The sequence below is a fragment of the Mycteria americana genome, chromosome 3, assembly GCF_035582795.1.
Source record: "Mycteria americana isolate JAX WOST 10 ecotype Jacksonville Zoo and Gardens chromosome 3, USCA_MyAme_1.0, whole genome shotgun sequence".
Lineage (NCBI taxonomy): Eukaryota > Metazoa > Chordata > Aves > Ciconiiformes > Ciconiidae > Mycteria > Mycteria americana.
In genome coordinates this window covers 37,636,501-37,660,057 of record NC_134367.1, presented here as the reverse complement: position 1 = coordinate 37,660,057, position 23,557 = coordinate 37,636,501, and the positions used below count along the sequence as shown (strand labels likewise).

At 40.3% G+C, this 23,557-nt stretch overlaps 1 protein-coding gene across 4 annotated transcripts in view; it reads left to right on the top strand.

Moving 5' to 3' along the window:
• Positions 1-5,428: 5,428 nt before the first annotated feature.
• The window catches only part of PHIP (PHIP subunit of CUL4-Ring ligase complex), a 117,241-nt gene continuing 99,112 nt past the window's right edge, over positions 5,429-23,557 (top strand). For 3 of the 4 annotated variants that reach the window (XM_075498239.1, XM_075498238.1, XM_075498237.1), the window contains exons 1-6: positions 5,429-5,751; positions 5,888-5,946; positions 6,110-6,139; positions 6,294-6,353; positions 16,761-16,911; positions 17,017-17,115. In XM_075498239.1, coding sequence (XP_075354354.1) covers positions 5,706-5,751; positions 5,888-5,946; positions 6,110-6,139; positions 6,294-6,353; positions 16,761-16,911; positions 17,017-17,115 — 445 coding nt within the window. In that variant the 5' untranslated portion in view covers positions 5,429-5,705. Of the gene's footprint in view, positions 5,752-5,887; positions 5,947-6,109; positions 6,140-6,293; positions 6,354-6,811; positions 7,056-16,760; positions 16,912-17,016; positions 17,116-23,557 lie in introns of those variants that run through there. The other variant, XM_075498240.1, reaches the window with a different exon arrangement.

The following is a 23,557-nucleotide window of genomic DNA, read 5'->3' as shown; positions in this document are numbered from 1 at the left end:
AGTAACAGCAAACATTTTCAAAAGTTTTCTAGAAGTAATAATGTAAGAAAATAATTGTCAATACACAAAGCAACATAGTAAACATTCTTTTTTTTCTGCTCCTATATTCATTATGGAGTAGCTCTCCTCTAAAATACACCCTGTATATTAATTTTTTGAAAGCTCCACTGAAAAAAAAACCCACATAATCCTTAGAATTCTCAGAAAACTTTGGAGACATTAAATGGGCGTGAAACTGAACATGGCAAATATCCAAGATTCTCTGTGAAGAACAGCCCAATAGCGAACAATTAAGTACAGCAGTTTAATCATTTTCTCAAAATCCTCTGGATAATTAGGGGATGTATTCAGCACAGAAAGTTGTACTATCAAACGGATCCAGTAACTTTAATCGAAGGTCTTTTACAAAATACAGGAGCACAAATTAAATTGCTTTAAAACAAAAAAACCCAAACAAAACCCCACCATAAAACAGTAGAATTCCTTTATTCAGTAGGAATGACATAGGTGTAACTTGTAGTTTCTCTTTAGAAGGGAATTTTTTTGTATTCAAAGATGTAATAGTGAAACCGAAAGAATGTCATGGCTGGGGCAATTCATATTTATTTAGGTAACAACAGACTAAAGAGGTTTTTAGGGTCATTGCATGAATTCTAACCAGACTCATTTACTGCTCAGAATATAAATAACATATAGATCTAGTTTCAGAAGCTCGGTAGTAGATTCACAGTTTATTATTTATTTTTACACAAAAATGAATGATGTTTTCAGAAGTGACTTGATTTTGCTTTACTCTTCTAGCTGCACATGAGAAGAACACCTAGAAAGACACTTGTCAGAGATTAACCAATTTGCATGCTTTTTATAAAATGTTAATTTGTCAACACTGATGGTGGTTTGAGTAGTGCAGGTATCTAATTCTACGCTAATTTTCACCAACAGGGAGAAGCGAGCAAAAGGTGAAATGATGTGTTTTGGTTGGCGTGGCAAGACATCTGCGTTCTATGGTAATGGGTGCACTGAAAAAGGAAATAAAGGTAAAGAATAGAAGCATACAGTTCACCATTTAATATCCGATACGGGCAGAATACACAGTGGTTAAGCACTCTGTAGGGAACTCCATAGCTGAAAGCTCAGGTAGGTTACCGATGCAGGGTGCAGAAGGGATATATTCTTGGCATGAAGCATGAACAAGTGAGTATTTAAAAGACTTTTTGATGTGAAACTACTTAGTTAAATTGCAGGTTATTGCTTAAAACTGCAGAAGGAATTTTACTCATAGCAGTACTGTATTTTGGCACACTTCGTTCCTTCTGCAGATATTTAATATACACGACAATAATAAAAAAAGTTGGCTGGCCTCATAAGTACCATCACTCACTTCTTGCCCTTGTAAGATTAATGGTTGGTTTCAAGAGTAAGAATCAACAGTCACAAAAAGGGAAGCAACTGGTAGTGATAATTCTCATTTGAGGTGCAAAAAACCCCCACCAAAGAAAAACCCAAACAAAAACAACCAACAAAACCTGAGGACAGCTTAGTCGATGCTTTATGTTGCTCTCAACCAACCTCCCCCACTCCAATATTGTGCTTCAAACATTTAGCTACGTTGTTCAGCTTGACAATTTACAAACCCTAAATACTTTCCTTTGTCTATAAAGAAAAGAGCAAATTTAACAAGAAACAGAAAGGATTTTCGTATCAAGAACTGCCACCATTAAGTTTCAAGTAACGCACTTTCTGTTTGCAAGCGATTAAACCATACTGATAACTGCTATAAACAATTGTAGGGGGAAAATATCAGTAACCCCTCCCTCCCAAACTATCAAGATACAGAAAAATCAAGAAGAAACTAAAGATACTACATTCTTATCTGTCAAAAGTAACCAGTAATTCAAGAGAATTCTATTTGGATACAAATACACAAATTGTATTTGGATACTTAATAGTGCTTTAGCACTTGGGGGCGAGAAAAAAAATAAGGCCAAGGTGGGGGAAATAAAAAAAAAAAACCCACAACCCACAACAAACCCTTGGGATCAGTCCATAACTAAGTTTTACGTTATCAACTTTATTAACAGCAAAATCTAATAAACTTTATTATTGCTTTTTTGTAAAATTATTTTAGTGAACATGTGTGAATATTCACATGTGAAAGTCACGCAATAACAGGCCATAACACTTGCAAAAAGAATATGTAAAGATATCAGATGTTAAAACAATCCAATTCCTAGATTAAAATAATCTGAGATTTTCTTTTTAACTGTAACAATTGTTATAGCTGAAAAAGGAAAATAACTCCATTACTACTACTTTTTTTTATTTTAATGCAGACCTTTCAGAGTAGAAATATGTCCTAAAAAATATTAAATCTCACTGACAAAGCAGAACTGGTGTATTGTTACTTAAGGTTAATGGAAGGTGACAAGATCACATGAAAGAAAAGGAATTGTTTGAAAGCAAAACAATCAAGATAGTAAAAATTCAGAGATGAGGATGATTTTTCTCCACTTGCGTACATAACAAAAACATCCTCAATTTAACTGCAACAAGGAAAAAAAAACTTTTAAAATATGTCTGAAAAATTAATGGAATATTTATTACTGCCACAGGAATTCTTAAAATTCATTCTAATCTAACATGGATCACCAAACAATAATAATTCCACATCTTCTCTTGTGGCCTGTGTGACTTCTACGTTAAGCCACAAATAGACAAAAAACCTCATCAGATTTCATCTGTAAAAAGAAGTGGAATGTATGTTTGTAAAAGCTATTTATTAAATATTATTTGTAGTACTGTGGTGCTCAGGCTCAAGTCAGGGACTGGGATTCCATTTTGCTTGGTGCTCTACAAAAATAAAATAAAAGACACGATCCTTATTTTACTGTGAAAACACCAAGTACATTTTGATTCTGTGGGCTGTATTTTAAACTGCATCAGGAAAAGTTACAAGTTGCCAAAAGAACAGGGAAGTTCAAGATATTCAGGATAGTTTTCCTCTACTTTCAGACTCTTTAACTGTGAAAATTTCTTTATTCCTTGGTTTATAGTTTTAGTGATGTCATACGTAAGTATACTTTCTTTTATGTAAAAATTAAGGGAAATTAAAATGTTAATCACATTATTCATGTAGCTCTTTGTTGTGAGAACCACCTATGAGAGATATTACAATACATATTTTACATTGCTAAGAAAGACTCAAGTCACTTTATTTTTAAAATCTTTATTAGATGGTAAATACGATTTCATTGCCATTTCAATTATTTGAAGTGTGGATTTAAAATAAAGCTGAAACACAGAGTGGTTATTGTTATAAAAACTGGGAAAAGGGAGACACCCGTACATTTTTAAATATATAAAGTGAGCGTCGCTACAGTTAAAGTGATCAAATCTAGTCTGCACGATTCTACTTCTTCAAAAAAAATCTATACTACAAAATACATTTACCCTAATGATTACAGACCACATGCTAGATTACGATTGTAATGATTTTCAGGACATTTGATAATTGTGTGTCAAAATGCATAGCAACTGGGCATCTGCTATATAAATCTAATTTTTATCCCTTTCTATAACATGACTATGGAAATATGTGACATTTTAGCCTCCTTTCACTAACCTTTCACGGTTACGTTTGTGCAATAAAGCAGAAGGGTGACCGCAGCAAGCTTTCTCACCGTGCCAAGCACAAAGCTCAAGCAGCAGGCTCACACACCGAGCTCGCAGGCCTTGGAAACATGCATATAAAAATGCTCAACTCAACCTTCCCTCAGCTGCACAGAAGTATGGTTTAAATTGAAATTTGTTAAAAGTTATACAGTTGAGAGCTTCAGGGTCTTTACGCACAAAATATTCTTTGTCTAGTTTCTATACCATTTCAAACATACTTTTGGCTTTGCTTCAGAAGTTACATTAGTTAATAATTGGGGCAAAATAAATATTAAAAAGGACAGCTTCCCCTGTTTACATCGATCCCTGCTAAATTAATTCTTATTGTCCACAAACACATTCGTTCTTGCAAGGCCCCAACTCGATCTGAAAAAGCATAGATGCATTTTAAACCATAAAGACTACGCTCCTTTAAACCCCTTCCTCATCAGATACGGATTTTTTTTTAAAAAGGTAATTATCAGTGGACGTTTGCTTTGTTTCTATTTTCTTTTCCTTTTCGACTGTAAGCAACAAATAAACAGTTACAGCACAAACCAGAACGTTTATTCCGTACCGTCAAGCTAGCAAAGCGTTAAATAAATAAATGATTTAATCGCTAATCAGGCTCCGTACAATGTTGCAGCCTTTCAGGAACCTTCGGTAGCTTATTGATCCGCTAGTGAATTACCTCCAGTTCAGCCATAGGTTGCAGGCATCACCATCCCTCGGCTTGTCCTCGCGTTGACAACACTCCTCCTCTTGCCATCGCTCCTAGAAGCCAGAAGATTCGTCAGTCCCGCGTGTCTGATTTGGCTGGCGGCAAGGACAATGAATAAAATCGTTATTAGCTGTGTGGTTGTTTGGTTTTTTTTTTAAGGAAAGTTCTCAAACCGAGCACCCTGCGAGCCCTTCACCCTCCGCCCCCGTGGCGGCGGCCACAAGCCGGCTCCCAGACCCAAGCAGAACAGCCTCGGCAGCCGTGCGGAACAACGAAGAGAAGTGCGTTTCTCGTTGTTTGGGGTTTGTTGAGGTCCCCCCGCCCCAAACCCCAGGCACGAACCCGGCCCCGGGCACAATGTTGCAAGAATAAGAAACAACAACGCGTGACACTGGCACTTACGCGCAGATGCCAAAGCCGCATCGCCCCGAGGCCCCTGACGGGCTCTGAGGGAGCCCGGCGCCGCCAAAGCCCCGCGCCCGGGAGGGGCCTGGCTACGGGGGATGGGGGAGCCGCGGCGAGCGGGGCGGGGGGGAAGGGCCGGGCTTCCTCAGCCCGCCTCCCCAGCGGGGCCGCGCTCCCCGGGGGCATTTTGGCTTCGCTCGCTTCCCATTTCTGCGACACTGAAACTCGGTAACTTCCAGCCTCCCCGCCGCCGCGAATAGCCGCTGCCCCGCCGCGGCCCCTCCTCCCCGTGCGTCGTATCCCTCCGCGCTCCGGCCGTCCGCACCTCGCAGAGAAAGCGCCTTTCAGCCGCCAGCCTGCCGCCTTCCCGCCCACCCCGCCTCTGCCGCTCCGACATCTTCTGCCTGAGCCCGCCCGCCCGCTAATAAACACGTACCGCTCGCCCTCGCCCCTTCTCCCCTCAGCCGGGCAGGGCCGGGGGCCGCTGCCGCCGCGGCGGCGGGGCGGGAGAGGGGGCAGGAGGAGCCAGCTCCCCCCTTCCCCGCCTGGCCGCCCCCGCCGCCGGGCGCCGGGGACTGAGGGGCGCGGGGGGGAGGGGCGGCGCGCGCGGCGCGGCGCGAGGGGCCGGGAGGGCTGAGGAGGGGGGCGCGGAGGGGGAGGAGGGGACTCTTTCTCCGGGCGGAGGGATCGCGCTCGCTCGCGCTGGCTGGCGACGGCGGCGGCGGCGGCGTTGGCGGCGGGTTGCTGTGAGTTGTTGTTTCCTCCTCCTGCCCGTGGGTTGAATGGTGGAGCCGAGACTCTTCCTGGTGAACGAACAGTGACAGCTACCGGGCGGGCGGACGCGTTTCGCTGGGCCCCGACGCTGCCGCGGGAGCACGGCCCGACCCCCCCCCCTTCCCCCCCTCCCCTCCCCGGTTTTCGCCTCGCCATGTCCGGGGACGGCGGCAGCAGGCACACGGCGGAGCTGCGAGCGGGTGAGTGCCGGGGGAGCCGCCGTGCGGGGCGGCGGGAACCGAGCGGGAGCCTGAGAGGGGCGGCGGGGAGGGGGAAGAAAGAAGCCCGCGGGGAAGGGGCGAGCTCCAGCCCTCACCGCCTCTCCTCTTCCCTCAGAGCTCTACTTCCTTATCGCTCGCTTTTTGGAGGACGGACCCTGCCAGCAAGCGGCTCAGGTAGGGGATGGATGGATGGCGGCGCCGGGCCTGGCGGGGAGGGGGCGGCCGGGCAGGGCGGCGGATCGGGCGGCGCGCTCGCAGCCTCGTCCTCTTTCTCCCTTTTTTCTTTTTTTAAAACCAGCCCCCTTTTCTTACCCCCCCCCTTTTGTTGTTGCTGCAGGTCCTGATCCGAGAAGTGGCGGAGAAAGAGGTAAGCGGCGCCGCGCACCCGGCGCTCGCCCCGCCTGCGGCCTCCCCCCCCTTCCCTCGCTCTCTCCCGCTTCCCCCGCCCCATCCCGGGCGCTGCTGGGGGGCTCCTCGGGGAGGGGAGCCGCTCACGGGGTGTCCTCTCTGCCCTCCCCTAGCTGCTGCCCAAGCGTACGGACTGGACGGGCAAGGAGCATCCCCGGAGCTACGAGAACCTGGTAAGAGCAGCGGCCGGGGCCGACCGCGGTGCAGCGGGCAAAGTTTTTTTTTCCCCTCGCTCTCCCTGAACAGCCCAATAAAAAAATTGAATTTCCCGCAAAAAAAAAATACAACTTAAAAAAAAAAAAACTTTGGAGATTTTTTTTTTTTTTTTTTTTTTAAAAACCAGCAACCTCGGCCCCTTCCTCCTCCTCCCTCTCGGCCCTGAGGGCAGACGCGGGGCGGCGCGGGGGTCCCGCCGGGGCCGGCGGCGCGGGGTAAATAACAACAAGCGCCCTGAAGCGAGAGCCCCGGCCTCGCCGGGCTGGAAATAGAGGTACGTCATGGACGTGCTGCGGGCAGGCGGGAGCAGCGCGGGGCGGGGCCAGCGCGGGCGGGCGGCAGCGGCAGCGGCAGGCGGGTGCCGGAGCCGGAGCCGGCCGGGCCGCCGGCAGGCGGGGGCGCTCTCCGCCGCGCCGCCCGCGCACACAATGGCTCCGCGCTGCCGGAGCGCACCGGCCCCCGGCGGGTCCCTCCGCCCGGCCGGGCACGGTGGCCGGCCGTAGGGCAGCGGGCCAGGGTTGAGCGGGAGCTGGGGTCCCAGGTCGCCGTGCTGAGGCGGTGGTTTTCCTCGCTGGTCTGTTAACTTGGGTTGGGATCTACATCGGGGGTGGGTTTGCTTGAGGTGTCCTTCCTGGTTCGGTGCGTGCCCGCGTATGCTGGTAAGGCGCGTTATATGGCTTTGCGTTCTTTATATACAAGGTATTTGTTGTGTAGGAATAACTGGATTTGCCAGTTTCATATCACAAATTTGATTTACGTGGCTTTTTGTTTTGTGGTGGTTTGGTTTTTTTTTTAAATCTCCCAGTGTATGCTTTGCATCTGAGATGTAGATCAGCGATTTAAAAAAAAAAAAAAGTACTACTTGCAGTGCTGTAGTTCTTGCTAGCAGAGAGGGGCCTGGATGTTTGCTTCGCTAAGATGTTGTGAACTACAGTAGTTGGGAAAACAGCAATTAAGATGTCTGAATTGTGTCTGTTAGCAACTTGTTAGTATTGTTTTCATTACAGGTGCACCATTGTATAATTTGGTCTCTGAATTTTTGACTAGGATTTCAGAGGAAGGCTGAGCCCTGGTTGTAATGTTCATCAAAGCGAGATTTCCCTTCAGGCTTTCTGGTTGGTTTTAGTAGTTCTGCACTCCAGTACTTCTGAGATGTAGACACGTGGAGAACTTCTGAGCTCATGCAAAAGGAGACAGAACAGTTCACATCTGTAATGCGTCCGATAAAGACTGCTGGCATATTCGTTACTTTGTTTATATTACGGATGTAACAGTATGAATCATAGGTGTTCATTGTAGTTGGAACCGGTTTCCTTACTGCATTGATTTTTCTCTGGAGCAAGAGGTGGATTTGCCCAGGCATTTTAATAGATGTGGTGTGGAAGAATTGATAGCAGTTGACTCGTTGAAAACCTATTCATACATACCAATACTTTTCAGTTTTCCTGAAATCAAAGGTCATAAAGAAATTAAACTGGGAATTTCAAAGTGCTGATACTTTTGCATGATATATTATGCTATTTTTATTTATTTATTCATTTGTAGGACCATAAGGCCATATTACCCATTTCAAGCAATGGTCAGAAGTTGCTTGGTAAAACTAACCATGAATCTTTGGTTTTTTGTCCTATAAATCACACAGAATTGGAGGTGCAGTCTTAGTGTAGAATGGATTTGGGTTTCTTCTATAGTCAGAATATAAAAGGATGTGAAGAAAGAGAAAGTGAGGAAAAAAACATTTTAAAGGTTGAAGTAAGAAGAATTGATGGGAAGTAAATTCATTCAGACCCTTCTTTCCAAGAAACGTCTTTTGTTTGTTGGAATGCAGGTAAATAATAATTTAGTCAGAATGGGTATGTAATGATATAAGATGGACTTCCTCAAAATTTGGACTTGATCCTGGATCCCTGTATTTGGAGATGTGATGCAGACTAGGTCCATCCTCTTCTTCTAGTCTTCTGTTCCTAACAAAGTTTTCTTAGATTTCCTGATAGACGTTTATATGCCCTTTTCCACCTTGTCCCTACCTAGACATTGGGGGGGGGGGGAATAACTTGACTACTTTGTTCTTGATGCTTTTCTCCATCCTCTCTGTCTGCTTGTGCTTCAGTTGTCAAAGATGTGTGAACTTTGTATTACTTGACATTTTAGGCTTGTGAAAGCTGGCACGGAAGTGTGTTTGCAGGGTGACAGTTCCATTTGATACAAAAGAAGTGTTTTTCACAATGTCTTGTTTCATTAAACAGAAACTTGCTTATCTGAAACCAAAGAATCTTTAGCTTTTAAGTTAGAGGCTGATGATGAGTTAACCTTCTGTTTCTTCTTTTCTTTTTTTTTCCCCCTCCATTTTTCTAGCTTTAAGATGCTGACTCTTATTCTGAAGAAGGCATGTTTTGTCATGTTTTGGTACCACTTCTCAGACTTGAATGTCTTGAGCTTTCACTAAACTTTGTAGAAGGGGCTGAAGGGAGAAAAGCTAGGAAATAAAAATAGCAGTAAAGGTAGTGTTAGGTGTCTGACTTTTACTCTAGGAGGGAATAAAGGCTCTGTGTAACGGGGTGCAGTTTAATCCCAGGGTTTTGTTTTGTTGTTTGCAAAATCATGCCGTTTATTACACATCTATTTAAGTAGAAGTCTTTTCAAGAGATTATGATGTTCCTGGTTTTGTCCTCATTTTGGAAACATTTAGGAATTCTTATTAGAGTTAACTTTCTGTTACTAGACTGAAATTCACAGCCTTAGATATTTTATTTCTGTAACTTAATTTGTGCAAATAATGTTAAATCCAATGCAATTTTCATCTTGTAAATTACTTTCATTTTTCTGTTTGGTCAGTGAAAGTAAATGTTTCATTTTCTTACAAGCTAACGTCATGCTGTGCAGGCTTGTAATGCCACAGGAAAATACATGAGTTCAGAAATGCCATTATACTATGTTTTATATTCTTAAGTGATTTTTCTTGAATTCAAATGTTTCTATATTATATTTTTCTCCAGTCTCCATTTGTGGTATAAACCACTTGAATCTTGCTTTGAGAGTGTAGTCTCTTATTTCAGAGTCCTAATCTCGTTTTTATATTGTCAGTATTAAGATTTCTGTTTGTGCTATAACCATAGACTTTCTGAGAATTGAGTCTCTGGTAGGCCACTTTCAACCTAGGTGTACCAAGGATGGTGGGACTCTTCAGTAACAGATCTCGGGATGTTTTGTATTCTCTTGCATTGGTTGTGAAAACTTATTAATTGTAAGCCAACTATTTTTCTCTTCTTTTTGCAAGACTGAGGATTTCTCATGATGGGGGACAGCAATTCAGGAGTTTTAAGAGTGAACAGCTCACTTGAGCAGAGCAAGGCAGCCTTGTGAATTGTTTATAGATCATGGTTAAATGTGTTGTTTAAGTGTTGTGTAGTTAGGCTTTAAAACACCTTTGTTAGGGCCTTGACACATGAGCAAGCAATGGTGCATCATTTGACTCCAGGGTAATTGTTTTTTCATGTTACAGTTTCACTATGGGTGTAGCTGCTCTGATTGTACGCTGTGGATGAAAGCTATGCATTTCTGCTGCATCCTTTGTGTAGGCACGAACACTCATCCAAATGTGCGGTCAGTCGGATAAGGGAGCTGAACTGTCTGAAAAATGAACAGTACAAAAATCATTTTCAGATGGTTCAGCTGTCCTTTTGTGTTCAGCAACATGGGTCCTGCCACCACCATGAGAGAGATGATAGGAGTGCGCGTGGAGGGCTTGGGGAATGTGTTGGGCTTGCTCCTTTTGGGAGCAAAGTGGACTTCAGCTGGATGAAGCCAACTGTTAAGATTCACCGCAGCAAGTCAGAGCTACTGTAGAGGGTGGTTGGGTTTTTGTTGTTTGGTTGGTTTTGGGGGGTGGTGGGGGTTTTTTGTTTGGTTGGTATGGTTTTTTTAAGCTCTTCTAGGGTACAGGCATCATCATGTACGTGATCAGAACCATTGTGTTAACTTTCTTTTTCTTATCTAAAGTATTCACGTAACTGTCATTTTCTCTGTTGAATTAGAATTTTATTCGTGGTGGTTGAGAAAGGAGAAGGCAGGGAATTCACATCAAAGAGGAGGGAGAAGGCAGGGAATTCACATCAAACAGGGAGACGATGTGATGGGTGTAGCAGGCAGCATGCCTTGTTGTTTTCAGGAACTGTTTATTACTATTTTGCTAACATTTGTCCCTTCCTCTTCCCCTGTCCCTGCCCACAATTATTAAATGAGATTTAAAGTGAAAGTGACAAAACTATTTTCAGGCCATCCACTGTTCGTTCTTTTTGGTTATGCAAAGGCATGTGAAGTTACAAAGAGTATCTGTGGGACTGGGGACACTAAGTGCATTGACACTGTATTTCATTGTTTGTATAATACCTAACATAGTAAAGGCTTTTAGGCAGCATTGTGGTTACTGTTTAGTAATTCTGTTTCTTAATAAGTAACCAGATAATAAGTGGTTTGTTTCTTCAGGAAATCTTGTGCTGCAAAGTTATTCAAAGAAATAGGGAGCAAAAATAAAACTTACATTGAATCAGAGAGCTGCTGCATCATCTAGTTTGTTATTAACAGTATTTTGGGGAAAGTCTATACAGTGTTTTGGAAGGTAGTCTGAAAGACTTGGCACTGGAGGTAGGAAAACCTGTGAAATGATTGTGAGCCTTAGCAATGATTTTGGTGTCATTATCAGTGCTTCAGCTGGACATACATCAACTTAAGTGATTTCCTTTTAGTTCTAAAAGACAAGCGCTTCCATTCTACGGATTATTCCCATAGCTGGGAATTTAGTTATGGTGATGTTAAAGACTCTCTGTTCAAACTGTTATATTTTGATGAGGAGGAACTCTCGGCCATTGTGCGAAGTACCACATGTTTGTTCCACAGATAATCAAGGATTGGCTAAGTCAACTGTTTTGTGCTAGTTCTTTCAAACCGCGACTAAGAAACATTGATGAGAGATGGGCTAAAGAGGAATATCAAGTTTCTAAGGTGTACCTTTTATTTAAAAAAAACAAACAAACAGAAAAAACCCCAAACAACACAAAACATTATGAATGAGTTTAAGATGGGCAAATAGGTACAGGTAATCTAACAGTAATAGATATAGTTGAACATCTTAGTCCATAAGACTGAAAATGCTACTACTGTTTGTACCTTCTCATGTGGTTAGTAGCAAGCTTGTAGCAGCCTGTTTATACTAAGGTTTGAGTTTTTTGTCTGCTCTGGCCTCATACCTATTAAAGGCATTAAATAGTTGGAAAACTAGTATGTTCTTGGGATGGCTGGTTTCATATAGGTCTATTCCATTAGAGAAAAAGTAGTCTCACATTAAAATCATAGGCATTCCTATAGGAAATAGTGGCTAAGTATCCATACGCTTTTAGCTCAAGCATAATTAGAAAGTACATGAGAAATAAACATGCTTTGGGGAAGATAGTTAATTCTCCAGTTCTCCCCTCCCTGTTGTCTGCCCCCCTGCTCCCCCCCCCCCCCCCCCCCCCCCAAAAAAAAAAATAAAAATTGGAATGCTTCGGAGAAAAGTAATTGCACTTTATTGCAGTTCCTAATTTTAAAGTGATAAGGCAGTGGCTGGTGATAGAGGGTACTCAGTTAGATTGATGGTCTGATATAGTACAACAATTACTGTAATTCAATTTGGAACTTGTTTTGGGTAATATGTTACATAGCAGAATAGTTAAAGCTGAGATAGCTGGTATTAGCAAGATTGAGCTCTTGCATCTTGAAATATAGGTAGCTGACTGACTTAGATTTTGTTGTTAAATGTCCTCATGTGGAAATGTGTTTTTCTGAAAGATACTTAACAGTCAAACTTGTGGTTAAGCATGTTAAGTGTTAGCATGGCGGGGGGGGGGGGGACCAACAATACTTTGCAGAACGTTTCAGTATGCGTAGTGCTTAAAGCAGAATCCAGAATAGGGTCATATTTTACTTCATGTCTAAAACACTGGCAGCGAATAACTGCATTATGTATTACAAATTTAACTAAAGAGTCTAGGTCAAATAATGATTCTGTTGATGCATTCATTGTGATTCTGATGCTGAATTATTCTGCAGAGTCATGCAGAATGAAAATATAAGCACTTAGGTCTATTTCAAAGGTAATAAAAGATCTGAATGTTAGTCCAAATAGCTGTGTAGCTGCATTTCGTGTGTTCCCATGCTGTTTGTTTGGAATAAGTAAAGTTGGGGGTAGTAGGTAAAGGGTGAAATTGAGGGTAATGCTGCTTCTTATTTTCTAGAAAATATTATTTGTGCTTAAGATCTGAAAATTTTGTACTTGCTAACAGAGTTCTGATTTTTATTACAGTAATGTTTAAGAAATGTTATTAACTTGTCTTATGTGAAAAGTCTATTCGAACAAAAAGAGAGTTCATTATTACAGTTATAAAAGCATATCTTCTGTGCATTTCTGTTGCAAGAAAAGAGCAGAATTAGATGTTGCAGAAAGCCTAATAGGAGGAGGAAAGAAACCAGAATTTCAGCTAGGTGGGACTGGCAGAGGAAAAAAAAAATCTGTGCTGTTTATATACTGTTTGACATCACAATTTTGGCATAAAAATTTAAAATTCCTGTTTGTAGAGTCCAGTTTTCACTTTTCATTTAGAGGGGTATGAATTTTAAATACTTGTACGTCTGTTATTTTTTTTCCTTTTGCTTTTACTTTCTCCTCTTGGAATCAGAGATTGATATCAAGACAAATTTCCGTCATTCTATTGAGTTGTCATAAGCTTTTCTGTTTCTGACAAAGCTTGTAAAGTGTCCTTTTAAAAGATAATTTTATTTATTTTGTCACTTAAATCTGACTTGAAAGTACTCTTGACAGGGGTTTTTTTGTTGTTATTTAAGAGGAGGACACAGGGTGGTAGGTATATTTTATGTTGGTTCTGGCTTCTTTTTACAGTTTGTCAGTGCAAGAATTGTATCCTGGTAGGCAGCACCTTAGAACAATTTTAGCTTTCAAGCCTCTCTATTGTTTAATGTATTAAATAAACTTCCTTACCTTGTCCTTTCTTGAGTTGTTGCTACCACATTGTGGTTCTCTTTTCTGCCCTTTTTTTTTCCCCTCCTTTTTCAAAAGGGAGGAATCGGGACTAAGGTGAATTTCTGTTGCATGCATTTTCATTTGTGACTTCTACTGTAATGCTAATAGTCACACATACAAATTGGCACTGGACCAGGCGTCCTAGAGAGGTGGTCGATGCCCCAAACCTGTCAGTGTTTGAGGCATTTCGATAGTGCCCTTAATAACATGCTTTAACCTGTGGTCAGGCACTTGGACTAGATGATCGTTGTAGATCTCTTTCAACTGAACTATTCTATCAATATTGTTAAAAGAAGATTATTATTTATTTTCCGATGGAGAAGAAAGTACTTCACCTGGAGAAAACTTACTTAATAGTCTGTTTTTAATAGATTATTTAAGTTGCACCATTTCCTTCTTTATAGGAGAAAAAGGGAAAGAAATAAGTCCAAATGAAACCTCTAATAAAATAAGAGGGTTTTTCCCTAGCAGGTTTTGCAGTGAAATGAAGCTTGCTTTTTTATTTTTAGAAGTTTTTTGTGTGTGCTTTAGTCTTATATAGGAAAATGAGAGCCAAATGTTGACTGTGTGTGGTGCATGAAGTAGTTTTATAAACTTTCTGGAACTGAGAAGTGTTTAGATGGCCAGTGTCACTTTTTTTTAAGCATACAGCTCGCTTAGTATTGTTGAATCAGTTTGTTAATGAGCTGGTTGCGAATGCTGTTTAGTAGCGAACAATGATTACTCAGACAAATGCTGGGCAGAAGCATCACAAGACATAAATAGCTGTTTTCACACAAATGGACTTGAGGAGAGACTGTAGTGTGGGCGTAAGGTAAGATCTTTAATAAGTATGATCAAGAATAATACAAATAGATACCCCATTTGCTTTAAAAACTGCACAAGAAATTGAGCCTACCTAGTTTCTGCTAAAATAAAAAAGTGAACACATGGCTTATGACAAATCATGAGAAGTATGACTCAAGATGTCAGCTAGCTGTAGTTTTGGAATGTGTCAAAGCCAATTTGCTTCATTTACTTTAGATTTTGTGCATTTGTGAGCATGTGTAAAACTGAAGGGTCTTGAGCAGGATAAAATGACAAGTGTTGCATATGTAGTTCTAATATTTGTGGTTAAACCAAAAAAATGACTAATTATTAATCTTCGAGAGACAAGTTCAGATTCTGCAGACACGAAGTCTGGTTTCAGATAGAATTATACAAAGGGCAGTATTTGTTAAGTTTTTGCGCTTCTTTTGATAGCAGCAAAGGAGAACAAAAGCTAAGGAAATGGATCAGGGGTGTTGATGGCAGAAACTGTACTTAGCTTTGTCACTACTTGCAGCTATTCTGGTATTTTAGGGCTCTCAAGCATGTATTTTGACTGATTCCTCCTTTAGGTAGAAGAAAGCAAGTTTTATTTGCATGTTACTGATAAGAAAAATGAACCAGAATAGCAAGTTCTGAATTCAGTGGATTATTTTTTGCCACTCTTCTAACAGCGTGCCTGTCTGATGACATTAAATTTAGTCATTTTAAATTAATTGATCTGTACAATCAACTGTAACTTTATAAAAAAAATTCTAATATTTTTTTAAAGAAAAACCTTTTTTTGACTCGTGAATTTTGTAGGTCATTTAACTTTTAGGCAAATTCAGACAGCTTGTAAGGCCTTCTACAAATGTAATATAATTCACAGAAGGAAAGCCCCGCTTTCCTGGAAACAGCTAAACATTTGCCCGCCAATGGGAAGTAGCAAATTAATTCCTTATTTTGCTTTGCTTGCCCTGCAGCTTTTGCTTTACCTATTAAACTGCCGTTATTTCGACCCACGAGTTTTTGCTCTTTCATCCTTCTGATTTTCTCCGCCATCCCACTGGGGGCGAGTGGGCTGTGTGGGGCTGAGCTGCCGGCCAGGGTTAAAACACGACAGGAGCAAAAGAGAAAACCTCCTCCTTCACTAGAAGGCTGCTGTGTCGTTGGTGGGAATTACTGGTGTAAGCAAGGCTTTTCCGAAGCCTCTGTTTCAGATATCAGCACTCTTTATGTTAACAAACTTCTAGAATACATGAAGCAATTACAGTGTGTCAGCAAGACAGGAGCACGTTTGATGAAAATGAGGTATATTCCTGTTAATTGGGTGTAATACAGAAGCATCATTCTGCCTAAAATGTCAGTCATGGCCGTCTAGTTGCAGAATAACAAAACATCACAAGCTTTTACTGCAGTACTTTTTTTTTTTTTTTCTTCTGCAAAGTAAAACTGTGAAGACTTATTTCACGCTGTACGAAGGATAAAACTACTACACGCCAAATCCTGTACAAGAACTGAAGAAAACTGAGTTTCTATCCTCCCTCTTAATTTTATTTTAAATTTTCTTTGTTACACTCTAAGCTGACAATAGCGTATGTATTTTAAAAATGCTATTTCTTAACTGAAAGCTTTATGTTAATAGGATTTTACTGTTGTCACATACACATTTCAAAGCTTTTTTTCCATGTTATGTAAGATGATCTTCTGATCCAGAATTATAGTAGTTCAAAAGAATGAACTGGTTTTAGTCTGGGCAGTCATTAATACTGGTTCAACATTGTTATAATCAAGTGGTGAGAAGATCCGTTGCTGATAATAGGAGCTTGTTTTGGTACTGCGCAGTTGAAAACTATGAGCAGTTAAAAAAACTGGTCATGTTTGTAGCCTAATAGAATACCACATATACCAATTTTAAAGTTGAATTATTTAAGCCAACATTTTTGTTTAAAAGCTTTAGATGTTAAAAAAAAAAAAAGTCCAGTTGTGGACCTTCGACAAGGTCTTGTAACTTAGGTGAGTTAAGGCAGAATGTTTTTGCATTGTCTTCTACAAAGCTATGTTACTTATTTGATGTATTTGAATCTTCCAAGAATTCTGTAAATGTTGATGTCCTTACAATCTTTGTCTTGTCTTTATCTTACAGTAACTTAAATTGACCAAGCCACTATTTAAATATAATATTGAATATATACTTTACATTTTTAACTTTGATTATAAAGGACCTTATTAGTCTATGACCAACTGTGCCTTAAAGTCAGAAAGTAGTAAATACCAACAGTTCTCTGTACAAAGTGGCATGTGCTGAATAGAAGAATTAATTAGGACCAGCTGGAATGAATTATTGTACTTAAAGGTCATTATTTGTTTTTATCCTTAATATACTATAATTTTCTTACGAATTTGTGTAACAATCTGGAAGAAAAAAAGATGAACGCAGTAATTCTTCAAAAATATTATGTTCTTTATCAAATGTTTTGTTTGCTCTTTCATATAATAGGTGAAATACTACAGACACTTGGCACCTGATCACTTGCTTCAAATATGCCATCGACTCGGACCGCTTCTAGAGCAAGAAATTCCCCAAAGTGTCCCTGGGGTGCAGACATTATTAGGAGCTGGCAGACAGTCTTTGCTTCGTACAAACAAAAGTATGAGGATTTTATGAGAATTTTGAGTTCTTGATATTTCGTGCCTTTTCTGCATTTTCGCATGAAAAAAACGCCTATGTTTTTTGTGTAATTCTTTGAAAACAGGTTGCAAACATGTTGTATGGAAGGGATCTGCTCTTGCTGCACTACATTGTGGGAGGCCTCCAGAGTCCCCTGTAAATTATGGCAGTCCACCTAGTATAGGTAAGTCAATTTTATTATGGCATTGCCATTGTAATACCTAACTGCCAGGGTGATTAATTATTGTGATGATGAGAGCTAAGTAGTAGTTCTGTTTATATTTGTCCTTGTTTGTGTCATATACCTTACCTTTAGTATTATTTTTATTGAGATGTTGTGTTGTCATATTTACCAGTTTGTATGTGGGGAAAAAATGGGTATTGTCAATTCATATACTGGTTCTGCTCTGAAGCTAATTTTGTCTTTGAAGTATGAAATGCAACAAAATACATTTCAATAGTGAATACATACAAATAAAACTTTTTATTAAAGATATAATAAAGCTGTAAGTAGATAAATAATTAATACTATATAACAACTTAAAACCAGGACAGCATGGCCTGCACCCATTGTTGGGGAGAATAAGTCACGTAGATTGTGGTAATGGTTTTCTTTGGAAAGATTTGAGTGTCGTGTAGAAGTTATTCTTTCTGCTCTCTGGTCCATTCAGTAATTTTGTAGCTGTGCTTTAGTTTGCTATGCTATATCATGAAGCATGCATGTGCTGTCTGTACTGTTGAAAAACTCAGAAGCTGGAGGTCAGGAGTATTCTTCTTTTTCTTTTTTTCTTTTTTAGTTATTTTTATGCTCTTGTATGGTCACTAAAACATGTTTGTTAGCTTTCAACCTTTAACAAGATACATGGTTTTTTAATTGCTAGAAGAAGCAACACCTGTGATATTTTAGGAGATTATTTAAGGAGCATCCTTTTTCTTTTGTCATGGATAGGAAAATGTGCAAAATCACTTGTGTCTTTCCATCTTTCTCTGCTGATGTCCAGGGAAGGGGGAATGGTTAAGACCAAATTATCAGTGTGGTTTATAGCAAAACAGTAGCGGTTTATACCAAAACAGTAGTTGCAGATAGATGTGCAGTGTTGGATGAGAGTGGGCAGAGAATATCCAATTGATTGGCTCCTGATCAGGTGCAGTTGCTGCAAAGACAAAGGTTTCTGCCTTGGCAAAAAGAGGAGACTGAAGATATATTGGGGGAACTAATGAGTAACAATGTACAAATATATATGTAGCCAGGTGCTTTTCGGAACAGAGACATTTTTACTGTGGTAGCTTGCTATTACAATTTTTCAATCTCTAAACCCCTTTTGGATGCTATTGGTAGCCTGTAAGTTTTCCATGAATTGGAGGGGGGGGGGATGATAGATAGAGATATAATTGAGAGAGCTTAATTTGGGCTATTTATATTATTTCTAATGTTGAAAAAAACCTCAAAATGCATACCATTACACTTTACCCAGAGAATTACAGTTCTCTCTTAACAGCTGAAGCAGGAGCATGCTATAGCTGAGAAGCTCTTAGGTTGAGTACAGCCAGTTTTGACTTGGCCAGATGGCAAAGTATTTGATGTCCTAGTAGCTCTTCCATTCTAAAGCAAAAGTTGCATGCCTTCCATGATGTTTCTGTAGATGCTTGGAATATAGGAAGAGAACATGGTTTTGCTGAGTGTTTAGTGCTAAGTTTTCAGAGCCTCCTCAGCTAGTGTGTATGTTGGTCAGAGGTGGTTCACTTAAACCCTCATGTAGCACCTGCATCCATTCCGTGGGGTTTTGTTTAGAGCTACTATTTTGGTATTCATGTAGAGAGTTGTTTCTATGTTGTGCTCTAGATGCGGGGGAGAAAATGCTTGTTGCTGAGTAGAATAATTCCCCTGTTGAGTGGCTATGCATTGGCTTGAAGATTGTAAACCTGGAAAATCTTGGGCTAGATTAGCAGCTATTTCTGCAAGGTGGCTGGAGGACTGAGCTTTCTAATAGCTAAGATTGCTTTAGTGATTGCCTTACCTTTTCCTTTACTTGGGAATACATTTTAAAAGGCGTTGGAGAAATCAGAGTGGAAGAGGGCTGTTTTGCATTGTACTGCAGCTTGCTGCATGGTATATAGTTTTTAAAGGGAGAAAGAACATTGTATGAAGTCCGTGGCAGCTGGAGTTCAAAGAAAGTTACAGAGTTTCTGTGGTAGTGGAATTAAATGTTAAGAAAAATAACTTTCAGGCTCTTTTTAGGGAAGAACAAGTGAGGCTCTCTAAATAAATGTTATTTTTATTGAACCTTTTGCAGAGCACTGAATATTTGCAAAATTGTGGTTACTTCAACATACCACTTTTTTCATGACCAATAATTTCCTTTTCTAAACATTGAGATAAGTGCTGGTAACTGAAGTATTTTCAACTGTGGAGTGTATTTGCATTTTTTGGATGTCTGGTTCAGAGCTGTGTGTGAAAGCATTTGTTTTTGATTTATCCTATTCTGGTCTGACCCTCTCAATGAAATAATGAGCTGGAATGACTTTTCTTTTTATAAATTGAACTAGAAATTTTGTTCTGTTTCCTTAAGTAAATTCTCAGTTTTCACCTAGGAAGGCTGTATTTTATATATTTGCCCAACAAAAAAAAATTGGAACCCATTATTCTTCAGGCTGTATGTATTTCAGGTGGAGAACCCACTAATGGTTGAGAAACAGAAAAGATACTGAAGTCTTTCTGTCTTGTGCAGGAAAACTTAATGTACATTTCACTGAACATACAGAAATATTCATTCTTTTCCTAGCCTGATGAACCAATGCAATTATGACGCTGATGGGATATTCTTTAGAATTGCATTTTTGTGTACATTGTACCAGCTGCCTTGTAGGTAGCTGGTTTATATGCAATTAAAATACATCTGTACAAATATGTACTTCTCCAGAAATCTAGAGAATATCTGTAGAACATAATAAAGAGAAACAAAACTTGAATATGGAATAATCTTTGCCCAGTTGCTATCACTTGTGCAACATATCCTATAAAAAGTTGCTGAAGTGCTTAATTAAGAACAAAAAGAGCCGTATCATACGTTATTTTGTTTTGTTAAAGGTCCCGTTTTCTTCAATGCAGAAACAGAAGAACTCTTTTCAGTAATTTTCAGGAACTGCTGAAAAAGCACAGAATCAAAGCATAAAGCTTTGAGCTCAAAGCTCTTGGGGATGCTGATCACTCAGGTGTGAAGACCTGAATGAGACCGGCTGTTCGCCCCAGACAACAAAGAATGTTTTTCCTGACCAATGAATATATCTGCCTTTCAAAAATAGTTATTTCATGGTCTTGCCGAATAGTCCACTTCAATAAAAGTTCTGAGGCATTTTGCACTTTTCTCACAGTTTCTTTATTAAATGATGCTGCTGTTTTGGCTGTAAACAGAATGTGAGGTTCTGAAAGTGGTGTAGATGTCTGTTTTCAGAAATATGGTAAATACTTTAGGCCTAAAAGCTAACCTAAGAGTATTTTGTGTAACTATATTATTCTGTTAATTATAGTAAAAAAACTAAAAGAAAAGACCTTGTGTTAAAGGGTCTAATTAAAAGTAACATCTTGTTACACATGTTTATTCAAGTCTAAAGTGAATTATACTGAAGTAAGTGACTTCTTGTTAAGCGAGAAGAAGTGAGCTATAGAAGTCTTATGGTACTTACACTTTGAGTAAAATACAAACTGAATAAATATATAGTGAAGGTGAGTGGGATTGCATTGAAGTCAGGGAACAGTTTGGAAATGCCTGAGATTGTATAGCTTTCATTTGTTTTTACCTTCTGCCTTTCCAAACATCTTACCTCCCACCTCTCTGAATTAGTAAGGGTTGGCAGTTACTTTCATTGAGCAAACTAATATTATGTGTAAAGTTAGATGTATATAGAACTTCTATATTTTCAGAAATGCTCCAGTGAGGAGTCAGTATACTTTCACCTTCAGGAAATGCCCAGAGACAAGTTCTGGCTTGATCAAATTGCTAGCTTAACCACTTTACTTAGTTGACAATAGTCTGTAAGCCAGGAGACTTGGAGTACTGCATAGAGTTTAGAAGCTGAACAGACGAATGGTAGGAAGGTCAATTCAAGCTGCTTTTTTGATCTTGGACATCTTTACAGAAGGGGGAAAAAACCCCAACAACCCAAAACTGCATGCTTGATACATTTAGTCGTACTAGCTTGGAGAGTGAAAGGAGTCTAGCAGTCTCTTCTTTATTATTATTTTTAACAACTCTGAATGCCTTGGTATTCATTAGAGGTGTGTCTAGCCTCTCAAGTTATGAAACTTGATTCAATATGGGTAAGAGTTGTAACTGAAATATATTCTTCAGGTGTCCTTCCGGGTTTGTTCTGAATCTGCTTCTATTTTCCTGCAAATAAAAGGGGAACGAAGGTGGATTCTGTTCTTCAGAATAGAACTTTTCATTAGTTAAATACAACTCCAGAAAATGAAAGATAAGCCATAAAGATTTTTGTGTGTACTTTTTTAAAATGTAACATACTTGGTACAAAATTAAATTGGGTTTATCACTGACTAGTGGATAAGGCAGGTTACTATCCCCCATCTTTAAGGCATATTCAATTCCAGGATAAGGCCATGTAAATAAGGTGGTGGAATTGGTCACTTTGATAACTAAAATACGAAAGCCAAGCGGGGAAAAAAAAATCAGTATAGCTAATACTGCCGTGTGTTTCAGAGCCCCAAATTTATCTTCATTTTACAGATTGCTGTTTTTCTCTGAGCTGCTTGTTCTATTTTGGGCAGGGAGTAAGAGACATTCTAAAACTTTCAAGGCATTCAGTTGATGCCTGTTGCATGCCTTTTGAGTGGGAGAAAATCTATACTCTTTCGTAAGTTCCACTGAAAACTCCCACCACTTTACCTTCATCAGCTTTATATTTATGTTTGATTTTTAGATTTTTCTGAGGGAAACCAAACAAATAAGGTGATCTTGACTCTGAGATGTGTGGTTTTCAGATTAAGGGTGTTGGCAGCAATGAATTGTAACAGTAGAAGTGAAATTTTAAAAAACAAAGTTCCGTATTACTAACTTGTTTTAAGAGCCCAACTCTTCATTCACAGTTTAGGTTCCTAGGTGGCCCTTATAAAAAAGGAATTTAAACTCTTACCTTTAGAGCTTAAGGTTAGAGCCTTTGGGTAAAGAATCCCATGTTTCTAACCCTACCCCACTTTCTTTTTTCTCTTTTTTTAACTCCTGGTAAAAGCTAGTAAAAGTGAGCAACTTGTATTTGACCCTGCTTTCAAAGGAGGATCAGACTAGCTGATTTTCAGAGGTCCCTTCCAACTTCAACCATACTGTGATTCTGCAGTAACAAAGTCAAAGTTCTTCCAGCATTAAATCTGGTGAGGGACATGAAGGAACACAAAAAGGGCTTTTACAGGTCTATCAGCAGCAGAAGGAACAGTAAGGCCTGCTGCTGAATGGAGCAGAGAACCTGGTGACAAAAGACCTCAAAAACTTGAGGTATTCAATGCCCTCTTGGCCTGGGTCTTCACTGGTAATACCAGCCTTCAAAAAGTTCAGGCCCTGGAGACCAAGGGGAAGGTCTGGAGCAAGGAAGACTTTCCCTTGGTGGAACAGGATCAGATTAGGGACTGTTTGAACAAACTACATATGTAAGTCCATGGGACCTGATGGGATACACCCCTGGGTGCTGAGGGTGCTGGCTGATGTCACTGCAAGGCCACTCTTGATTATCTTTGAAATGTTCATGGTGGTCAGGGGAGCTTCCTGAGGACTGCAAGAGAACAGATGTCACTCATGTCTTGAAGTAGGATGAGAAGGAGACTCTGCAGAATTAAAGGTGGGTCCTCCTCACCTCAGTCCTTGGGCAAGTGATGCAGCAAATATTCCTGGAAGCCAACATACTAAGGACAAGAATGTGGTTGAGAGTAGCTGGCATTGATCTGTGAAGGAAAAGTCATGCCTGACTAGCCTGATAGCCTTTTAAATGAGATGAGTGGCTTGGAGGATGATGGGACAGTAGTGAATGTTGTTTATCCTGACTTCAGCAAGGCTTTCTGAACTGTCTCCCTTAACGTTCTCGCTGACAGAATGGCAAGATATGGGCAGAAGTGCTGGGCTCAAAGGGCTGTGATCAGCAGAATGAATTCCAGTGACTGGCATGAGGACCATTCACTAGTGGTGTACTACAGGGGTTGATACTAGAGCCAGTATAGTTCAATGACTTTGTTTATAACTTGGATGATGAAGCACCAAGTTCTGCAGATGATACAAAACTAGAAGGAGTGATTGATGGATCAAATGGTCTGTGCTGCCATTCAAGGGGACAGGCTAGAGAAATGGGTCAACAGGAACCTAATGAAGTTCCACAGAGAGAAGTGCAAAAGTCCTGCCCATGAGGAGGAGTAACCTTGTGCACCAGTGGACAATGGGAGCCGACTGGCTGGAAAGCAGCTTTACAGAAAATGAGCTGGCTGTCCTGGTGTTGAACATGTCAGATGTTGAGCATGTGTGCCCTGGCACAAAAAAAACAAGTGGCATCCTGGGCTGCTGGAGGCGGTGCATTGCCATTAGTTTAAGGGTGTTCCTTCCCCTCTACTCAGCACAGCTGAGATCACACCT